A 16,782-nucleotide genomic window follows, 5' to 3' on the forward strand; every position below is an offset into this window, starting at 1 on the left:
TAAATATTCATTACCCGGAAATATAATGGGAACAAAAAGGGAAAAGAGAAAGGGAAACAGGGAACCAACTGCGCGACTGGTATTTTCTTTGTGTTTTCGCGCGAAAAGGGAAAACGGAAAATTCTGGTAGTTCGAGGGTCAAACTGCAAAACGCACGAAACCACAAACCGGAAAGGAAAAACGGGAACCACCCGCGCCAACTGGTTTCCATCGCGGGAGCGCTCCGCGCGCGACACTTGTCACGCGCGGAATGCTTCCGAACCGCTTGTTAGAGCGCTCGTTAACTAGTTGCTCCCAATAAAGAAACTGATAGATAATTTTATTTAAACCAGCCGTTGTGGGGTCCAGAGGAGAGATAAACAAACAGGCCAGCGTTTCCACAACAGTTTTTTTTTTTTTTTTGAGACACTCCCCAACAGCTAAACTGACGAGCGTCAACACCAGAAAAAAGGACAGGCCTAAGGGCCGGCCCAAGAAGCGTGGGCGCGAGCGTAAGCGCTGACGAGGAGTTCTCCCCCAATCCCTCGTTCCCCTCCGCCCTACACGTTCTCGCCCACGTCGCCGCCGCCAGCTCCTCCCCCTTTCGCCGGAGCTCCTTTCTCCGGCAGTAGAGATGGTGAAAGGCGCAGTCCGGTATGACCACTTCTCCCCTTCGCTTGATTAGTTGCTAGTCCCTGGTCTTGTCAAGTTTTCAGTTTCAGAGCCTGAGAAACAAATAACCAACCCCGCTTCCGTCACTCCTTTGAGTGATCCGGGGGCTCCAAACCCTAGCGCCGGTGCACCCCCTCTCTCCGCCTCTGCCCTAGGCTCCGTGCGCGGTGGCGGAGGGCTTCTCCCCTAAGGCCATGTTTAATCCCCTCACCACAGGGATTGAAGGGGATCGGTTAGGTTTTAGGGGAATTTTGACTTGCAAGGGATTGAATCCCTTTCAAACCTCTCCATTCCCTGCCTAACCGAACAAGGCCTAAAGGGTGGCGGGATTTATTTTTTCTTTGTCTCTCGGCGGGTGGGGTACCGGGGCGGAGGCTGCTAGCCGAGCTCGCGTGGTCTAATTTCCGAGGTCACGCTCCTGAGGACGCTGGGCGGCACCGTCCCGTGTTCCTGTTTTCTACACGCCAGTTGCCGGACGTGAACCATAGAATTTATTCATAAGTCAGACATCCTTGATAAATACGTTCATAACTGTGAATCAGTCTAGTATCGGCTTGGCCTCACTTGTTGTGCTTGTTATATTCTCAATTCAATTGTACTCCCTCTGTTCCTAAATATAAGTCTTTTTAGAGATTCCACTATGAACTACATACGGATGTATATAGACATATTTTAGAGTGTAGATTCGCTCATTTTGCTCCGTATGTAGTCCCTTATTGGAATCTCTAAAAAGACTTATATTTAGGAACGGAGTATGTTCTTCTGCATCTGAAACCTTGCTGCAACCTTGTAGCTATGAGCCTGGACCGGCGTTTCAGGAGAGTGGAGAGCAGGGCAAGCTTGAAATACCAGCATCTGGCTCCACAGAATTTTGGCTAATACAGTGGCCTCTAAACCATGTAACTCGGAAGTTTCTTTTTCCACCCCTATGGCATGTTACTAGTATGCTGCATTTGGGCTCCAGGGTAACATTTTTCTGTATTATTACACAGGTAAATGCTTCTGATTTTAATGGTCAAGAAGTTTCTCTTAATAAGCATCATGACGATGGAAACTTGGGAAATTTGGAGAGTTCTTCGGGTAAATAAATACAATGTATTATTTCGAAATTATTTTCAGTTGAGTAACTACATGTTTCAGTGATCTTAAAGCTTCCCAGCATTCAGACAACAACGGAGTTTGGTTTTTGTAAATACTGTCACTCTTGAGTGTTCAGCGGGTCTATTTTATCTGGACAGTGGTGTTAATCATATAAATGAAACCACTTGCTTGTCCATGGTGAAACTTGTCTTTCATTTTGGTAGGTGTAAATAAGATTCAGACAATGCTTGTTCTTTGATGGTCACTATTGTTATGCATGCCACCAAGTATTGGCTTGAGTTATTAGTTCAGTCTGTACTAACTCTTATTCAAATTTTTTGAAAGCTTGTTTATCTGTGCAAAACAAACTATTAGTTCCTATTGACCCCTTGAAACAGAAATTAACAAGATGTTATACTTCAGTCTAAAAAAAGATGTTATTCTTTGTGGATATTCTGACTCCAGAAGTTTGGTATTTCAAGTGAAATTTCCTTGTAAACTTTTTCATGTAATGGCCAGTTACATCCTCCTCCTTAACTACGTACTTCCTCCGTTCTTAAATATAAGTCTTTTTAGTGATTCCACTATGAACTACATACGGAGCAAAATAAGTGAATCTACACTCTAAAATATGTATAGACATCCGTATGTAGTTTGTAGTGGAATCTCGAAAAAGACTTACATTTAGGAACGGAGGGAGTATAAGCTAGTTGTTGATTGACATGCAATACATCTGTAATATGTTGTAGTACTAGATGACTTGTCTAGTCCTTTCTCCATTCTCATTGACTGAAAATACCATTATTTATCAAAATTGCTATGAATACTTTTCCGCAAACTTTCAGGTTTATCTCATGTACGTTATTTGGCAGGGAAATCATATGAACTCGTTAGCTTTGCTGCTCAACAGCCAGATGCTACTGTCTTCATTCCATCAGGATCTGAAATGAAAGCTGGTACTTGAAATCTCAACTTAGTACTTTAATTGTTCGGTATTATGCATGCTTCTGCTATTATTTTTTAATTATTGAAGTAATGTGAAATTTGCTGAAGCATTTTACTGTCTTGGTTTAGTATTTCGAAGTCATATTGATGATACAGTCGATGGGTTGGTAAACCTTAATTTAGTTTGCATTATGTAGACACCTATTAATGTTTTGCTTGTTTGCCAAACTTCGATTCACTGGATACTAGTCAACCATATTTTGTAGCACTATGTTTGATTTCAGAAAACTTGCATCTTAGTCTTCAATGGGAGTAACATAACATATAAAAGAAGAAACTGTATATGACACTTCATTACTGAAAGTTTACCTCCAGATATCTAACTATTATGAGTTACAGTGCATGCTTATTGATCTGTGTTGAAGCAATGAAGGAAACCAATGTCAGCACTGTAAGAGGGGTATGCCGTGAAAGTAAATCTTAGAGTTTAACTGGCATACAAGGAGTTGGATCATCTGTGTGTTAGCTGATAAAAGAAAAGTATCTTCTAGAAATAAAGCTTCCAATCTTGTGAGCTTCAGGAGAACCATTGCTATTTGAATGACACATAATTGTATTATGAAAACAAGTTGGTCTAATAGGTATCCTTCAACTATGTAATAAGTAACATGAGTCTAGAAATATATTCTCCATTTAAGTGTTGATGTGTGTAACCTGCAGTAGTTGTATGCTGTATATATTTTCACACAAACATGCAAATAACGTGGGAAAGAAAACCAATTATGTTATGTGTATTTCACACTGTTTTAACAGAAACTAAAAGTAATATATCAGTTCTCAGTGGTTGTGTTCTTTCCAATTTGTTATGAGCCCAAGCAGTCTATTTTATCTTTATTTATGTCATGTGCTCTGTGCATGTAAATTGGCCTTTTCACTAACATATAAATGAATAAATCCAGTGGGGAAGATTTCACGCAGAGTTTGCTTGGTTCGTTACCCTGAACCTGAAGAATTGGAGAAAGAGAAACCAAGTTTTGGGAGTCTTACACCTGGCAGTAGGAGATCTGCAGGTATTTATTTTTTTAATATGGTTTTTCTTCAGTAATGTCATTTTTTCAGCTGCCAATACCTTAGACAAGCTAGGCAGAGATCTAGCTAGATTTACCAAAATTTGCTGAATGAAGTAGTGAAGGAGGGTTTACGCATGAACGCAAGTTTAATTTACTTCTGTTTAACCAATCCGGAGTTGCATATGCAGAACATCACTACAAAAGTGGCCTCATAAAATGCACTGACTGTTAGCGTTGCTGTTATATGCAAGATGTGATGTTCACCTGTACTAGAATGCTGTCAGGGCAATATTTTTCATCTCTGATGCAATGCTGCCTACCAGTATGTTAGCATGTCCTTTTACCTTACAGGAACAGTTGAGTGTCACTGATGAGTGCATATGATTTTCCAGGTTCTTCTCGGAAGACTATGTCTCGGTTCAGTGGCTTCTCGAAGAACCGTAGCAGCCAAGGATCAGCATTGTCCCTGGGTCAAGAGAACCGTAGCAGCCAAGGATCAGCATTGTCCCAGGGTCAACAGAGCGCGGAGCCGATGCCCAAACACAAGCAGAAGAGAAGGGACGAAAGCAGCTTGGGGCGCCACTCAAACGTGGCCGCCAAGTCCTCAGAAGGATCCCAGGCTCGTGGCGCAGGAAGCAACACAACCTCTGAGATGCTGCAGACGCCCGTCGAGAAATCCAAGAAGAAGAAGAAGAGAGTTAGGATTGAAGAGTAGTAACAACAAGTGGCAGGCAGCAGTGCCATGAGTCACCCTACCTTGGAGAAGAGATGCTAATTTTCCCTGAACGATCAGCAGTTGCTTCTCCTCTTGTATGTGTCCAGACAGTTATTGCTTGTTCCTCGATCGGTAGTCCTGCGTTTGTTGGCCTTGGTGTTGCAGGTAGTTGATCTCTGCGGCCACAATACAATCTTGAAAGTTAGTCGTGGTGAATGAAAGCTGTGGAGGCAAATTTCGTGACATGTTCAGCAGATTCAGCATATGTGCAGCATCGATCTCCATTTTTTTTTTCTGGAGGGGAACTCTTCGCTAGTCTGTGCTGCAAAAGGGCCGCCAGCGTTAATCACCCGGTACACCAGCATTTTTTTGTTTGAGAAACGGTACACAGCAGCTAGTATTTGGCATTTCACAAAAATGCCAGGTGTTGCCATGGGGTTGGGCCTTTGGGCCGACCTATCAACGATCCCCGCATGGATCCTCACGGCCTCTCGTCGCTCTGGCGCCTGATTTTGCCATCGGTTTTGCTTAGCGAAGCGGAGCTGTTAGCCCGTGATTCATCAAACAGTGCCGTCTGAACCTAGCGTAAACATCCTGAAGGAATTGTAGGCGATCCGGCACATGATCTTTGTTGTGCGTGCCCTTATCTCGTGCTGGTCGTGTCCCGCCCGCCTCACCTACGTCACGGGTTCAACTCTTGCAACCAATACCACTGGAAGAAACCACGGCCAGAGGGGGATATATTGCAGGATTTTCTTGTTTTCGCTACTTCCTCCCGTAAAAGTCATTCTACATACATGGAGAACCAGAACAGCTTACACGTAAGCGCTAAACATTTGTCAAGCACATTCAGTTGCCTCCTCTTCGTTTCTGATACCTCCTCTAGCTAGACGCTTTGACAGTGCACACTACTTAGTTAAAGGGAGGGAGACAGGGAGATCCGGAGATACACTGCACACTGCAGAATATAGCAATATAAATCAGACAGTGCCGCAGCGCCGTACGTACTTACCGTCCGGCGGCCGGCCAGAATCATCGTGAGTTTGGGTGCATGATTGATTCATTTCAGTCAGTCACCTCACAGGCTCACACCCACGGACGCATGTTTCGCGCGCGCGTTCGCGGTTTTAGACAGATTTTCCTAATTAACCAGGAACCGCCTAATCAACCTGTCAGGTCGATCGATGAGAGGACGAGGAATCTAGCTGGCTAGTACATACTAGCTCTGATCGATGCCCCAGAAAAATAATAAGTCTGGGCGTCAGGCTTTCTAGGCCACGGCCGGCAGGATTTGTTGAACATAAGTACGACACAAGCGCTTATATACATGCGCATACGCTTATTCCTATGAACACCGTATCCTATGAGCACCTTCGAAAGACTGAACGGCCGACAGGATTTGTTAAAGCACATTAGCAATTCAAAATTGTATATACAAGTTCACAATGTATTCCGTACAACACAGAATCGTACATGTACCATACGTCCATGCGGTATACGGTTACGCATTTATACTGCATGTGCACGTAGGCACACGACAGTAGTGCATGGGCTGCACCCATCGCCATCGACCTTATTGGCTCCGTTGGCCATACCTGCCGCATGTGCTGGTGCTGCGTCCATCCATCCATCGCCAAGACCGATCCTTCCAGGACCCGTCCTCCTCAAAATCTTCAGATGATACTGCATTCAATACGTCCATTATACATCGCAGCTAGCCAACTTATTCATTTCTTCGCAGCCTGTTTAACTTTGTCACCGACCATGCAGCGTCCATCTATATATAGAAGCCCCATCAATCTAAGCCTCCTGCATCTCAGTCTCAGTCCGGGGGCCTTCTCCCCTTCCTCAGCTTCTTCCTCCCCTTCTTTCTCTTCCTCCTGCATGGCATGTATGCACAAGTCATGGCCACGGGACGATCGATTTGTCGACCGGATTCGCTTGGCCGTCGCCTAACATCAGGCTCGGGGACTATGGTGCAGCCAAGGATGACTTGCCGATCGAACAATGATACATCATCATATCATATACATTGATCCATCGGCGAGTTGTTCTTGGCTACATCTTAGCTCCTGCTCCTCATGTCAGGCCGGCCTGCGGTTGTGACGCCTCTAGCCATGGTGATTCCAAGCATGCTGGTAAGTTGGTGCTGGTGTACTCCCACTTATATTAATTTATGAAGAAAACCAAGGAGCTAGCTCACCGCGTATCTGTTGGTTAATTAATCATTCCTTCTATGAATCGACATCTCTCCCAAATCCCGATGCACATCTTCACTTGAGTTGAGGGCCATGGTTGGGCAGCAGCAGCCATCTCTTCGCTGATCTGCTAGCTAGGAGTTCAACATACGGACAGATTGTTACTATCTGTACGTGCTCTGGGCCTCTGGCCACTTGCCGACTTGCGGATGCAGAAACTGACAATTATAAATGCTGTGATATACATAGCTCTACTGTAAGATTCCACGGGCACTGAGGTACGCCTGGCTGGACCAAGCACGAACGGTACTAGCTAACCAAAGTGGCCGCGAGACACTGAACTTTGTACTAGTTTATAATTTGGCACACTGCTACGGTTTGTGCCTTCTTATCACTTGCACGTAGGACGACAAAACCTCCATAGACAAATGACTGAACACACTACTGAATACTATTTTTTCAAAGGCCACTTTTATTAACTTAAAATGTAGCATCAAGCGGATACAAAGTATACCCGACTTCTGCGTAGTTAAGATGCACAACCAAAATCAACAGTCTGACAGAATGAAAAAAAATAACATTTAACAGAAGAGTCATATGATCAACACTATGCCTATGTCGAAGGAGGTGGTGGACTGATTCGGAGATTATGCGATCACTCTTGAGTTGTTCTCAAAAATCATGCTGCCACCAATGTTGGGTAAAAAACTTCATGGCCACCTGCTCCAACCGCATCACACCATTTCTTGGTAAAGCTTGAGCCACTTTTGAACTCAATCTGGTGTTTGGGTATTATATTTTTCTAAATTAAGTTCTGTACACGGGAAGTACTCACCACGAATCCACTAATTGTTGATGCTTTGTGGGGGGGGGGGGGGGGGGGGGTGTTGATGCCCGTCTCCTCCTCCTTCGCCTCGGACTTTGACAACTATCTTTTTTTTTTTTGAAGATAGAAAGGGGCTCAAGGCCTCCTTTATATTTCAAAATCAGGCCGCAGCCTGATGATTAAGGTACAAACATGAAGCTCGTGGGATGCAAGGAGTACCTAGTATATAGGGCTATAGGTTTTATGTCCATACTTGGGCTAGTTTGATGTCGAGTTATGCTATGTATGATGTAAATATTGTAGGCACAAGCTGTTTAATAATGGGTCTGTCTAGGACACATCTAGATGTAACATAGTTATGTCACATCTAAACTGATGTCCATTCTGTTTGTGGTCTATTTTTTTCCTAGTCTTTTTTTATTTTTTATTGCTGCATTATATATTTATGGAAGCTTAGATGTGACATCCTTAAAAAACATCTAGATGTGAATTAGACAAGCTGTTTAATAATTATACTGTACTATGTATGGTGTGGTAGGGTTGTTCAATTATGCAATTAGCTAATTTAAATTAGTGCTTGAAATGAGTTGTGTGCAAAAATTTATGTTTGAATTTTTTTAGAAGATTAAGTTTTATGGCATGTGTTGGATGAACAAAACTTAATCTTGCATATAAGGAGAGATTTTGGACTTTAAAATACATAGGGGGTCTGCTAGAGATGTTTTGACCACCTGACCTTATATTACTATTTTCCATGATATTTTGATTTACTGAGCACAGTAAAATAATTGAGTTGAGTCTCAGTTTAAAGCGTTCACCATTTTGAAGCAGGCATCCATTTACATATTTGTGCCTGAGATACCGCGGAAGGACAAATCTGTGCAAGTTGTGAGTGGTGCGTAGTACCATGGCACATGCATGATTTATGGATGTGCCATGGTACTACGCACCACTCACAACTTGCACAGATAGGCGCTACACACCACACCTGGCCAGCGTCGCACCCGTGTGATCCGAAAATTACTAAGTCAGTGTGTAGCGCCTATCTGTGAGGCGTTGCACAGTGTAGTGTGGCGTTCGGGCGTCACCCAAAAAGGTCAGCCGCGTGAAATAGTTTTACGGACAGTTCATTCTGTGATTTGATTTCGTCCATAGATCAAATTTGTCAATTTTGCCTGATTTATGGAAGGTAGCCGCATCTCATCAAGGAACTGACGTGACGAGAGTTAGTTTGTCAGTCTGCTCGGCCCACCGGATCGATCGATTCAAACTCTTGCACCAGCCGTCTTTCGCTTTCGAGGTGGTACCTACGTACGTACGCGGGAGGTCACGTGTGGCCGCCTGGCTAATATGGTGTCGGCATCGATGAGCCCTCGGAGACGAGGGACGACGCCGTACGCGCGCGGCCGGCTCTTGGGCGCGCCATGGGTCGCCTTGCCGTTGTGGGCACCGCTGGGCTTGCGGTATGGCCACCATATATGACGAGGTGAAGGACGGCACGGCTTTCGGATTCAGTGCAGACGTGTTCGGTCCTGCCCTCCTGCTTTGATCAATGTTAGAACATCTACAGCTGGCTGCCCTAAACCCGTCTCATTCAGCACTGATCGATACAAAAATGCAATTCAGACGAGCCTCTCAAACGAGCCTCAAACGTTCGGGCTGACCGGCACACGTCATATCCGGCCCAAATATGAAACGGACATGGAAAGCCCGGGCGTGCCCGTCATTGTCGTTCTTAATCCACGCTGGCCCATCCGACCCCACATATTTTTTTTCATCCGTTCGCTGGACCAAACCCTAACTACTTCACCTCACTCCTCTCCGCCACCCAAGCTCGAGTCTAGCGATCTCCGGCATGACAGGCAGCGGATCAGAGTGCTACACCTCCAGATCCGTCGACCCCGAACTCATTCCAAGCGGCCCCGAGGAGGATGGCCGCCCGACTTGCGATCCACCGCTACCGGGAGGAGGCCCGTGCGAGGCAGCGCTCGGACTCCTTCCGTCGGGAATCCATTGCGTCCACCCCAATGGTGCATGAATCCGACGCTAGGTGTGCGATCGCTGCCTCACTAAAGGCGGTGCGATCTGTCTGGCGTCCGGACGCGATGGCGGATGCGCAACCCCTCCGTTGGCACGCTGAAGCCATGGACGCAGCATGGGCATTCGTTCGACGCAAACATAGCACAACATTCCCGCCGTGTGAGGCAACGGGCGCGGGAGGCGGCGACAACCCTCGCGGCGGTGGACGTTGGCGAGGCGGAGTCACATTCTCCGGCACCCTGTATGGTCCACCAGTCCAGGCACTGCAACCGCGTCGTGGTGGATGTCGCCGGCTCGTCTTAGGACGAATCCATCATCGATCTGATGCCCACCGGCATCGTCCGGGTTCTGGACTCCGACGAGGAAGAGTAGGGCACGGGAGACGGCGGCGCCTTGAGTCCTGTGAGTCGGCTCGTGTCCCATGCCCTACTCTACCTTGTCGGCGACCGGACCAACACTCTGGAGAGTGCAGTTTGTCACGGACATGGGCAGGGTGGAGCCGGACGAGCTCCGCTTAAAGATAGGTTTATGTTGCATGTAATAATATGGATTTGAGGTTTCTAATTTAAGATATCAAGTTGTAGAATCAAATATTTGAGGTGCGTTCAGTTCACATCTGCATCCGGACGCGTCCGCAGGTGTTTGAGGAATCAGATTTGCTAAGTCCGGTTGTATGCTCTTACGCATTGTATCAGCGCTGGTCTGAAAAGGCCAAGGTAAAACTAAAAAAAAAGTTGTGAAACATTTGACTAGAACTGTGTATCGTATCTTTTGAATATGATGAGTAGTAGTGACATAATGCACAAACTATGAGATTTTTATTTGGTTGTAAACTCTTTACTACTGTGATACGATGTGATTTATTTGGTTGTAATAAAACTATATGTAATGTTGCTTCTTTAGATATATGCATGTAAATATTTTGCCGTCAGCCAGTCGGGCGGACAAAATATGTCGGCTGGTTAGGCGCACTGCGGATGTAAAACAAGACGTGCATGAACGCTGCCTCTTTAGCCGAGCCAAATGAATGAAAAGTAGACAAAACCACCTCCATTTGCGTCGGGAGGTTGGAATTGCCCTTAGCCCTGCGTACATGTTCTGTCGTTGCAGAAATAGATTTAATCATGAAAGTTAGAGCAAAGTATTACTTTTATTGATTACAATATGCGTTTGTTTGTCTTAGATTGTATCCAGATATTAATCTTACCTGTGACCATCCATGGAACTAGACTAAAAGTGTTTTCTTGTGACTAACCTAGACTAAAAGTGTCGATCATACTCGCCTTAAAATACATGCTTTGCTAGACTTATTACCAAAATAATTTATGGAGGTGGCTTATGAACATCAGTGTGGTGTGGCGTGGTGGGATTGGTTGGGCGAGGCAGGGTGGTGTTAATGGTAAGGGGTCGGGATCACGTTAGCATGGGCTCTCATTCCTCCTCCTCGAGAAAAGCCTTCTTCCTTCTTTTGCCGACGCAGACGCCGGTTCACCCTGCCTCCTCCGATGGCCTTTGGGTCGTGGAGGTGCGGAGGATCTCGCTCAACCCCCCCCCCCCCCCCACCGACGGGAGAGACCCCGATGTCGTTGAAAGCACATTTGCTCCCTTGATGGTTTTGATAATCAATTACAACATACATATTGTTGGACTAATAAGTTTCCTCTAGCACTTTTCAGAAAATTTCAACAGTGGCATGACAAGGACAAGAGGATGTGGAATCCTTCAAAATGCTAAGGACATGTATTGGCAAAAGATCAAGACTCTACATTTTTGGTTAAGTGATCCAAGATTACATTGAGTCCATAGGAACGCCAATACTATTAAAAGGGGATGAGGTTTTAATGATGATCTGGTTGCTCAAGTGCTTAGTGATATTGCTCCAAAACCTTCGGCCACTTTCTCTATCCAAATATGTTCAAAATCCTAAAAGCCAACTCGATCCCACCGACTCTTACCTATTCAGACCCACTGAGTTCATCTGGACACTGCCACAACCAAACCCTAACAAATTGGATCCACCGATATGGATCTCGGTCCCACCGAGATGACCTTGCCAACTCTCTGTCATCTATTGCAATTATTTCGGTCTTACCGAGTTTTGCAATCGGTGCCACCGAGATGGCTTGCCAACCTTCTGTTTCCTTATTGCTTTATTTCAGTCTTACCGAGATGATGCAATCGGTGCCACCGAAGCGAGGTTTTGCCCTACCATTGCACATCAATCGCTCCGAGATGTTTCCATTCGGTCCCATCGAGACCTCCAATGTTCATATCTTTTACACAGGTCGATGCCACCGAGATTTTTGATCGGTGCCACCGAGTTGGGTCAAATGTGTGTAATGGTTGGATTTCGTGTGGAGGCTATATATACCCCTCCACCCCCTTTTACCTAGTAAGAGAGCCATCAGAACGTGACTACACTTCATCATTTATTTTCTGAGAGAGAACCACCTACTCATGTGTTGAGATCAAGAGATTCCATTCCAACCATTTGAACCTTGATTTCTAGCCTTCCCCAAGTTGCTTTCCACTCAAATCCTTCTTCCACCATAGCCAAATAAGTGAGGGAGAGTTGAGTGTTGGGGAGTCTATCATTTAAAGCACAAGAGCAAAGAGTTCATCATCTAGACACCATCTATTACCTTTTGGAGAGTGGTGTCTCCTAGATTGGTTAGGTGTCGCTTGGGAGCCTCCGACATGATGTGGAGTTGAACCAAGAAGTTTGTAAGGGCAAGGAGATTGCCTAGTTCGTGAAGATCTACCCGAGTGAGGCTAGTCCTTCGTGGACATAAGCCATGGTGGAATAGACAAGGTTGCTTCTCTGTGGACCCTTCGTGGGTGGAGCCCTGCATGGACTCGTGCAACTGTTACCCTTCGTGGGTTGAAGCACTGGTGCGCGTTGGTCCTAAACAAACGGTTTTTAACCCCTTTCCACGACGGCATCTGGAACCGTCGCCAAGTGAGTGTGGGTGATAGGGGAGTCCTTCCCACATGACCCAAAAACCGTCGGGGATATGCCCTCCTGGCACACACGTTCGGAAAAATGAGGTCGTGTGCGACTGGCGAGCGCTCAAATATGGAAATACGTACAGTACAGCTAAAAATATATAATTATACGGCGAAATTGTTTCCGGTCGCAAGTACATCCCACACAGTCAGTCCCCGCTAAACGTTTCCGTTCATATGTACATCCCACACAGTCGCTCCAAGGAAAATGTTTCCATTCACATGTACATCACACACAATTTTTCCCGTTAAATCGTTTGTGATAGCGTTGCCATTGCACACGATATTAATAATTTTATCGTTTGCGTTATTGAATGCATCACACGGTGCGTAGAAAGAAACTGTGTGGCAAAGGCTGTCCATCACATACATTTTTTATGTGATAAACATTTGGGCAAGGTGGCCTAACGCAAACAGTTTTCAAGAGAAAGTCGTGTGTGTAGTGGAGATTGATCGCACACGTAGTGGATCCTAGAAACATTTCTGATCTCCACGTATATCGCAGACGTTTCGCTTTTGCAAACCGTGTGCAGTGTAATCCCTATTTAATCCATAATTAATCCAATTAATCCCTAATTTGAAAATCACATGTTATGAATTTGAAAGTAGGCAATCACTTATTTCATATTCAACCATGTTTATTACAAATATAGGTTCAACCACGAATCCATAATTCAATGCACAGGTACATATACTTAAGAACTACAGAAGCACCAAGTAAAGAATGATGAACCACAGTTGTACTAAAGACTATAAAGAGAGGCGAAAGACATTCTGGTTGCTGGAGAAGGTGAAGCGGAATGCCCATATTGTGCCCTCCTCCATGTGTAAGGCGCGCACGACTCTAGGCCAACCCCTTGTGATGGCTGCCCGTCCATCCTTCACTGTCTTCATTAGGACTTCTCGATGCTCATTGTAGTCTGGATGAAATACTTTAACCTTCATTGCGTGTCCACCAATCATGTACTTTGTGAGGTAATCTTGAGTGAACTGCTTCGGGAACCACTGAGAACAAAAAAGATTCAGACATTATTGTCTAACAACTCATTATGGGCAGTAAAAAGAGAAGGCTGCAGAGTTTGTAGTTACCATCCTACAGCTCACTGTTGTGTTGGATAGAGCATAAACAAATAATTTGCTTGCCACCATTCGTATCTTTTTGCTAATAATCCTTATCAGTTTCCTCACTTGGTGCTTGTTCATCAATATCTCATTGTCCCATACACAAAAAGGGTCGATGCGTGGATCCTTGCCAAGGGCATATGTACCTACAAGCAACAAGTCAATATTAGAAGCTAACTAGTGTCCAGGCCTGGATCTATATGCACTACATTATGAAACGACGGGGGGAGTACAAGCCGAGGGATGAAGCTAACCTCGGCGGAAAATGGTGGCCACTCCCGTTGTCGTCCTGCATAAGTAGTGGAAAGACATGATAAGTACAGCAATCTTAACATCAAACAAATATAGCAAAGGTAAACAACATCATCTCCAAATGATAGCTTGAATGTGTTGGTTTCAGCATGCTGTTAAAGCAGATATAAAATGGAAGGCAATGTTACCGACAGCAGGCTTAACAGCCATCAAATATTGCAATTCAAACTGGTATTGTTGAAAATGAATAGAACGTAGGTAATGCTTAAACATCACACTGGATAAATGTGTAAAACTGAAATAAAGGGCATGTGTTAACTACACCAGGAATAACTGGAACCAAATATAGCCGTTCAAACTGGTATTGATGTAGTCGAGCGGCACAGTTCCGACTTGCACATAATGAACCACACATTGTGAATGACTGAAATAAACAAGGCATAAATGACCAGTATAACAACCAAATATAGCCATTGAAAACTGGACAGAGTCTCACTGCAACCAACCTAACAAGCAAATACAGATAAACAGGGCATATGCTTGAAAACTGCACAAATGCTCACTTCAACCAACCTAACAAGCAGATAAAGATAAACAAGGCATCTGCTTGATAACTGGAGAAATGCTAAAAAAGCAACCTAACAACCAAATACAGATAAACAAGGCATCTGTTTGATAACTGGACAAATGCTAAAAAAAGCAACATAACAACCAAATACAGATAAACAAGACATCTGCTTGATAACTGGACAAATACTTACTGCAACCAAACTAAGAACCAAATACAGATAAACAAGGCATCTGCTCGATAACTGAAAAAATGCTCACTCCAACCAACTTAACAACCAAATACAGATAAACAAGGCATCTACTCACTATAAACAACCAAATATAGCCATTCGTGAAACTAAAGTGGACAATTCATACTTAAACATCACATAGACCTATTGAACAATACATTTTTGCATAACTGAAAAAATTAAACATGACACAGTTAAAGCACCGCACGACAAATGCTACTAAAACAAAGGGTATGGGTTGGCAAGCTAGAAAAGGTAATATTTGCTGATAGAATGTTGCCTCACATTTCATGGACGGGATCCTTCCAGTTGGAAGAGCACAGACCCATGGTGCGCTCTCTGATGTCACAGATGGGCTGTTCCACCTTGGAAGAACCTTCGTGGGTGCCCTCCTCATGGTCGTGGTCGTGGTCGATGAGATCTGACTTGGCAATTGAGGATCCCAAGCCGCCGCCGTAGAACGTGTCCTTCAGAAGTGACAAAATGGGCTCGATGGCGTATAAAGCTCGCAAATCCTTGACCGCTTGGTGGAGGAGAACAGCGACAGGGCCGTCGAAGAGATCGACGGCGGTTGAACCAGAGGGGTTGGGGATGGACCACTTAACCTGTGACATGGCCCGCGTGAAGCCGTCGGTGTGGACGAGCTTGATGTCGTAGCCAGCTTTCCCAAGATACAGTAATACGCTAGCCCGCTGACATGAATCCTTCGGCATGGCAACGTAGTCAACGTCTTCGCCGGCTTCCCCGGCGACGTGTTGCTCCGGGATCGACAGGTCGGGGAAAACGGCGGCCACCTCGCCAACGTCCGCCGGAGAGGCCATGATAAACCTCTTCTTGGCCGAACGCTCGTCGGGCTCCCCGGGATACGTGGTCGAGCTTAGGCTGCGACATTCTGGAGCAGGGGATGTGGATCTGGTGGGGAGGGACACCGCAGGCCTCATTTAAAAACTCAGGGGAGTGAGGCGACGGTATGGGAATCGCTGGATAACCTGAACTTTATTATCTAAGCTAGGAGGAACGGGCAGACCAGCAGGGTTGGCGGCGGCGCCGGCGCCGGCCGCGAGCTAGGGTTCAAAGGGGGGAGGGGGCGGGTGGGGGACTGTGGAGGGGGGGGGGTGGTGTTTGAGGATACGCCGCGGCTACTGAAAATTTTAGTAATGGTGGGTGGAGATGGTGGTGGACGAGGGAGGGCGACGGTTCAAATGCCTCGGCTGCTAAAATTTTACTATAAGGTCGGTGCTAGAGGAGTGTGGGCGACGGTTGAAGTACGGCGGCTACTAAAATTTGGGTAAAGGAATTGATGCAGGTCGGGACTGCCCAAGATCGCGCACGGTCCAATAACAATATGCGTGTATGATAATAAGGAAAAGTGGCGCGGATCCGCCGATTTTTGCAACGCTCAAGGCGGGTAGTTTGTTTTTTATATTTCTAGCTAGCTGGTCTATCGCACATGGTTCGTCCTAATTTCCAAATAAACTTACCCGCCTTTAGCTTCTACAAGTGGTGGTTTTACAACGCACTTGCATCGCACACGGTTAAGCCAGCACCTCCACCCTTTGCTCGCACTTGCGCGGTCGTGGTGATTTCAGCGCACTTGCATCGCACACGGTTGAGCCAGTACCTCCACCCTTTGCTCGCGCTTGCGCGGTCGTGGTGATTTTAGCGCACTTGCATCGCACACGTTTTAGCTAGTACCTCCACCTTAATTTGCTCGTGCTTGCGCGGTCGTGGTGATTCACATCGCACTTGTATCACACACGGTTTAGATATTATACCCCATGTCCGTTGAGGATTATCAGAGTCTTTGCAACAAAAAATAACGTTAGGGATGGTCAAAAGACAGCCACACCAGCATGTGGCCCAAATATATATGAGTGAAAAGGGTGGTATGTGATGTTCAAAATTCCAATGCACAACTTTGACCCCGTGGGCCCACGGTTGGGCGCGTCATTGAAGATCGATGAGAGGGGCCAGAAGTCAAGAACCACCTGGAAGTGGCCAAATATATGTACGAATATTGGAGATGTTTAAAAATTTAAATACACAATGCATAACTTTGGTGGCACCTACCTCGCAA

The 16,782-nt window shown here is 45.5% G+C and overlaps 1 protein-coding gene across 1 annotated transcript; it reads left to right on the forward strand.

The window, feature by feature from the left end:
* Window positions 1–418: 418 nt before the first annotated feature.
* LOC109778381 (uncharacterized) lies at window positions 419–4,706 on the forward strand. The gene is made up of 6 exons (XM_020336941.4): window positions 419–633; window positions 1,445–1,550; window positions 1,644–1,731; window positions 2,604–2,687; window positions 3,636–3,746; window positions 4,139–4,706. Exons 1-6 carry the CDS (start codon window positions 614–616, stop codon window positions 4,459–4,461), a joined length of 732 nt encoding a protein of 243 aa, XP_020192530.1. The 5' UTR covers window positions 419–613; the 3' UTR covers window positions 4,462–4,706.
* The last annotated feature ends 12,076 nt before the right edge of the window (window positions 4,707–16,782 follow it).

The sequence above is a fragment of the Aegilops tauschii genome, chromosome 3 (assembly GCF_002575655.3).
Source record: "Aegilops tauschii subsp. strangulata cultivar AL8/78 chromosome 3, Aet v6.0, whole genome shotgun sequence".
NCBI lineage: Eukaryota > Viridiplantae > Streptophyta > Magnoliopsida > Poales > Poaceae > Aegilops > Aegilops tauschii.

What these genes read in the sequence shown, in the direction of transcription:
- LOC109778381 (XM_020336941.4), top strand. Translation starts at nt 614, where the DNA reads ATGGTGAAAGGCGCAGTCCG. An exon ending in ATGGTGAAAGGCGCAGTCCG is followed by an intron (nt 634 to 1,444) that starts GTATGACCACTT and finishes GCAACCTTGTAG; the next exon opens with CTATGAGCCTGGACCGGCGT. An exon ending in AAATTTGGAGAGTTCTTCGG is followed by an intron (nt 1,732 to 2,603) that starts GTAAATAAATAC and finishes GTTATTTGGCAG; the next exon opens with GGAAATCATATGAACTCGTT.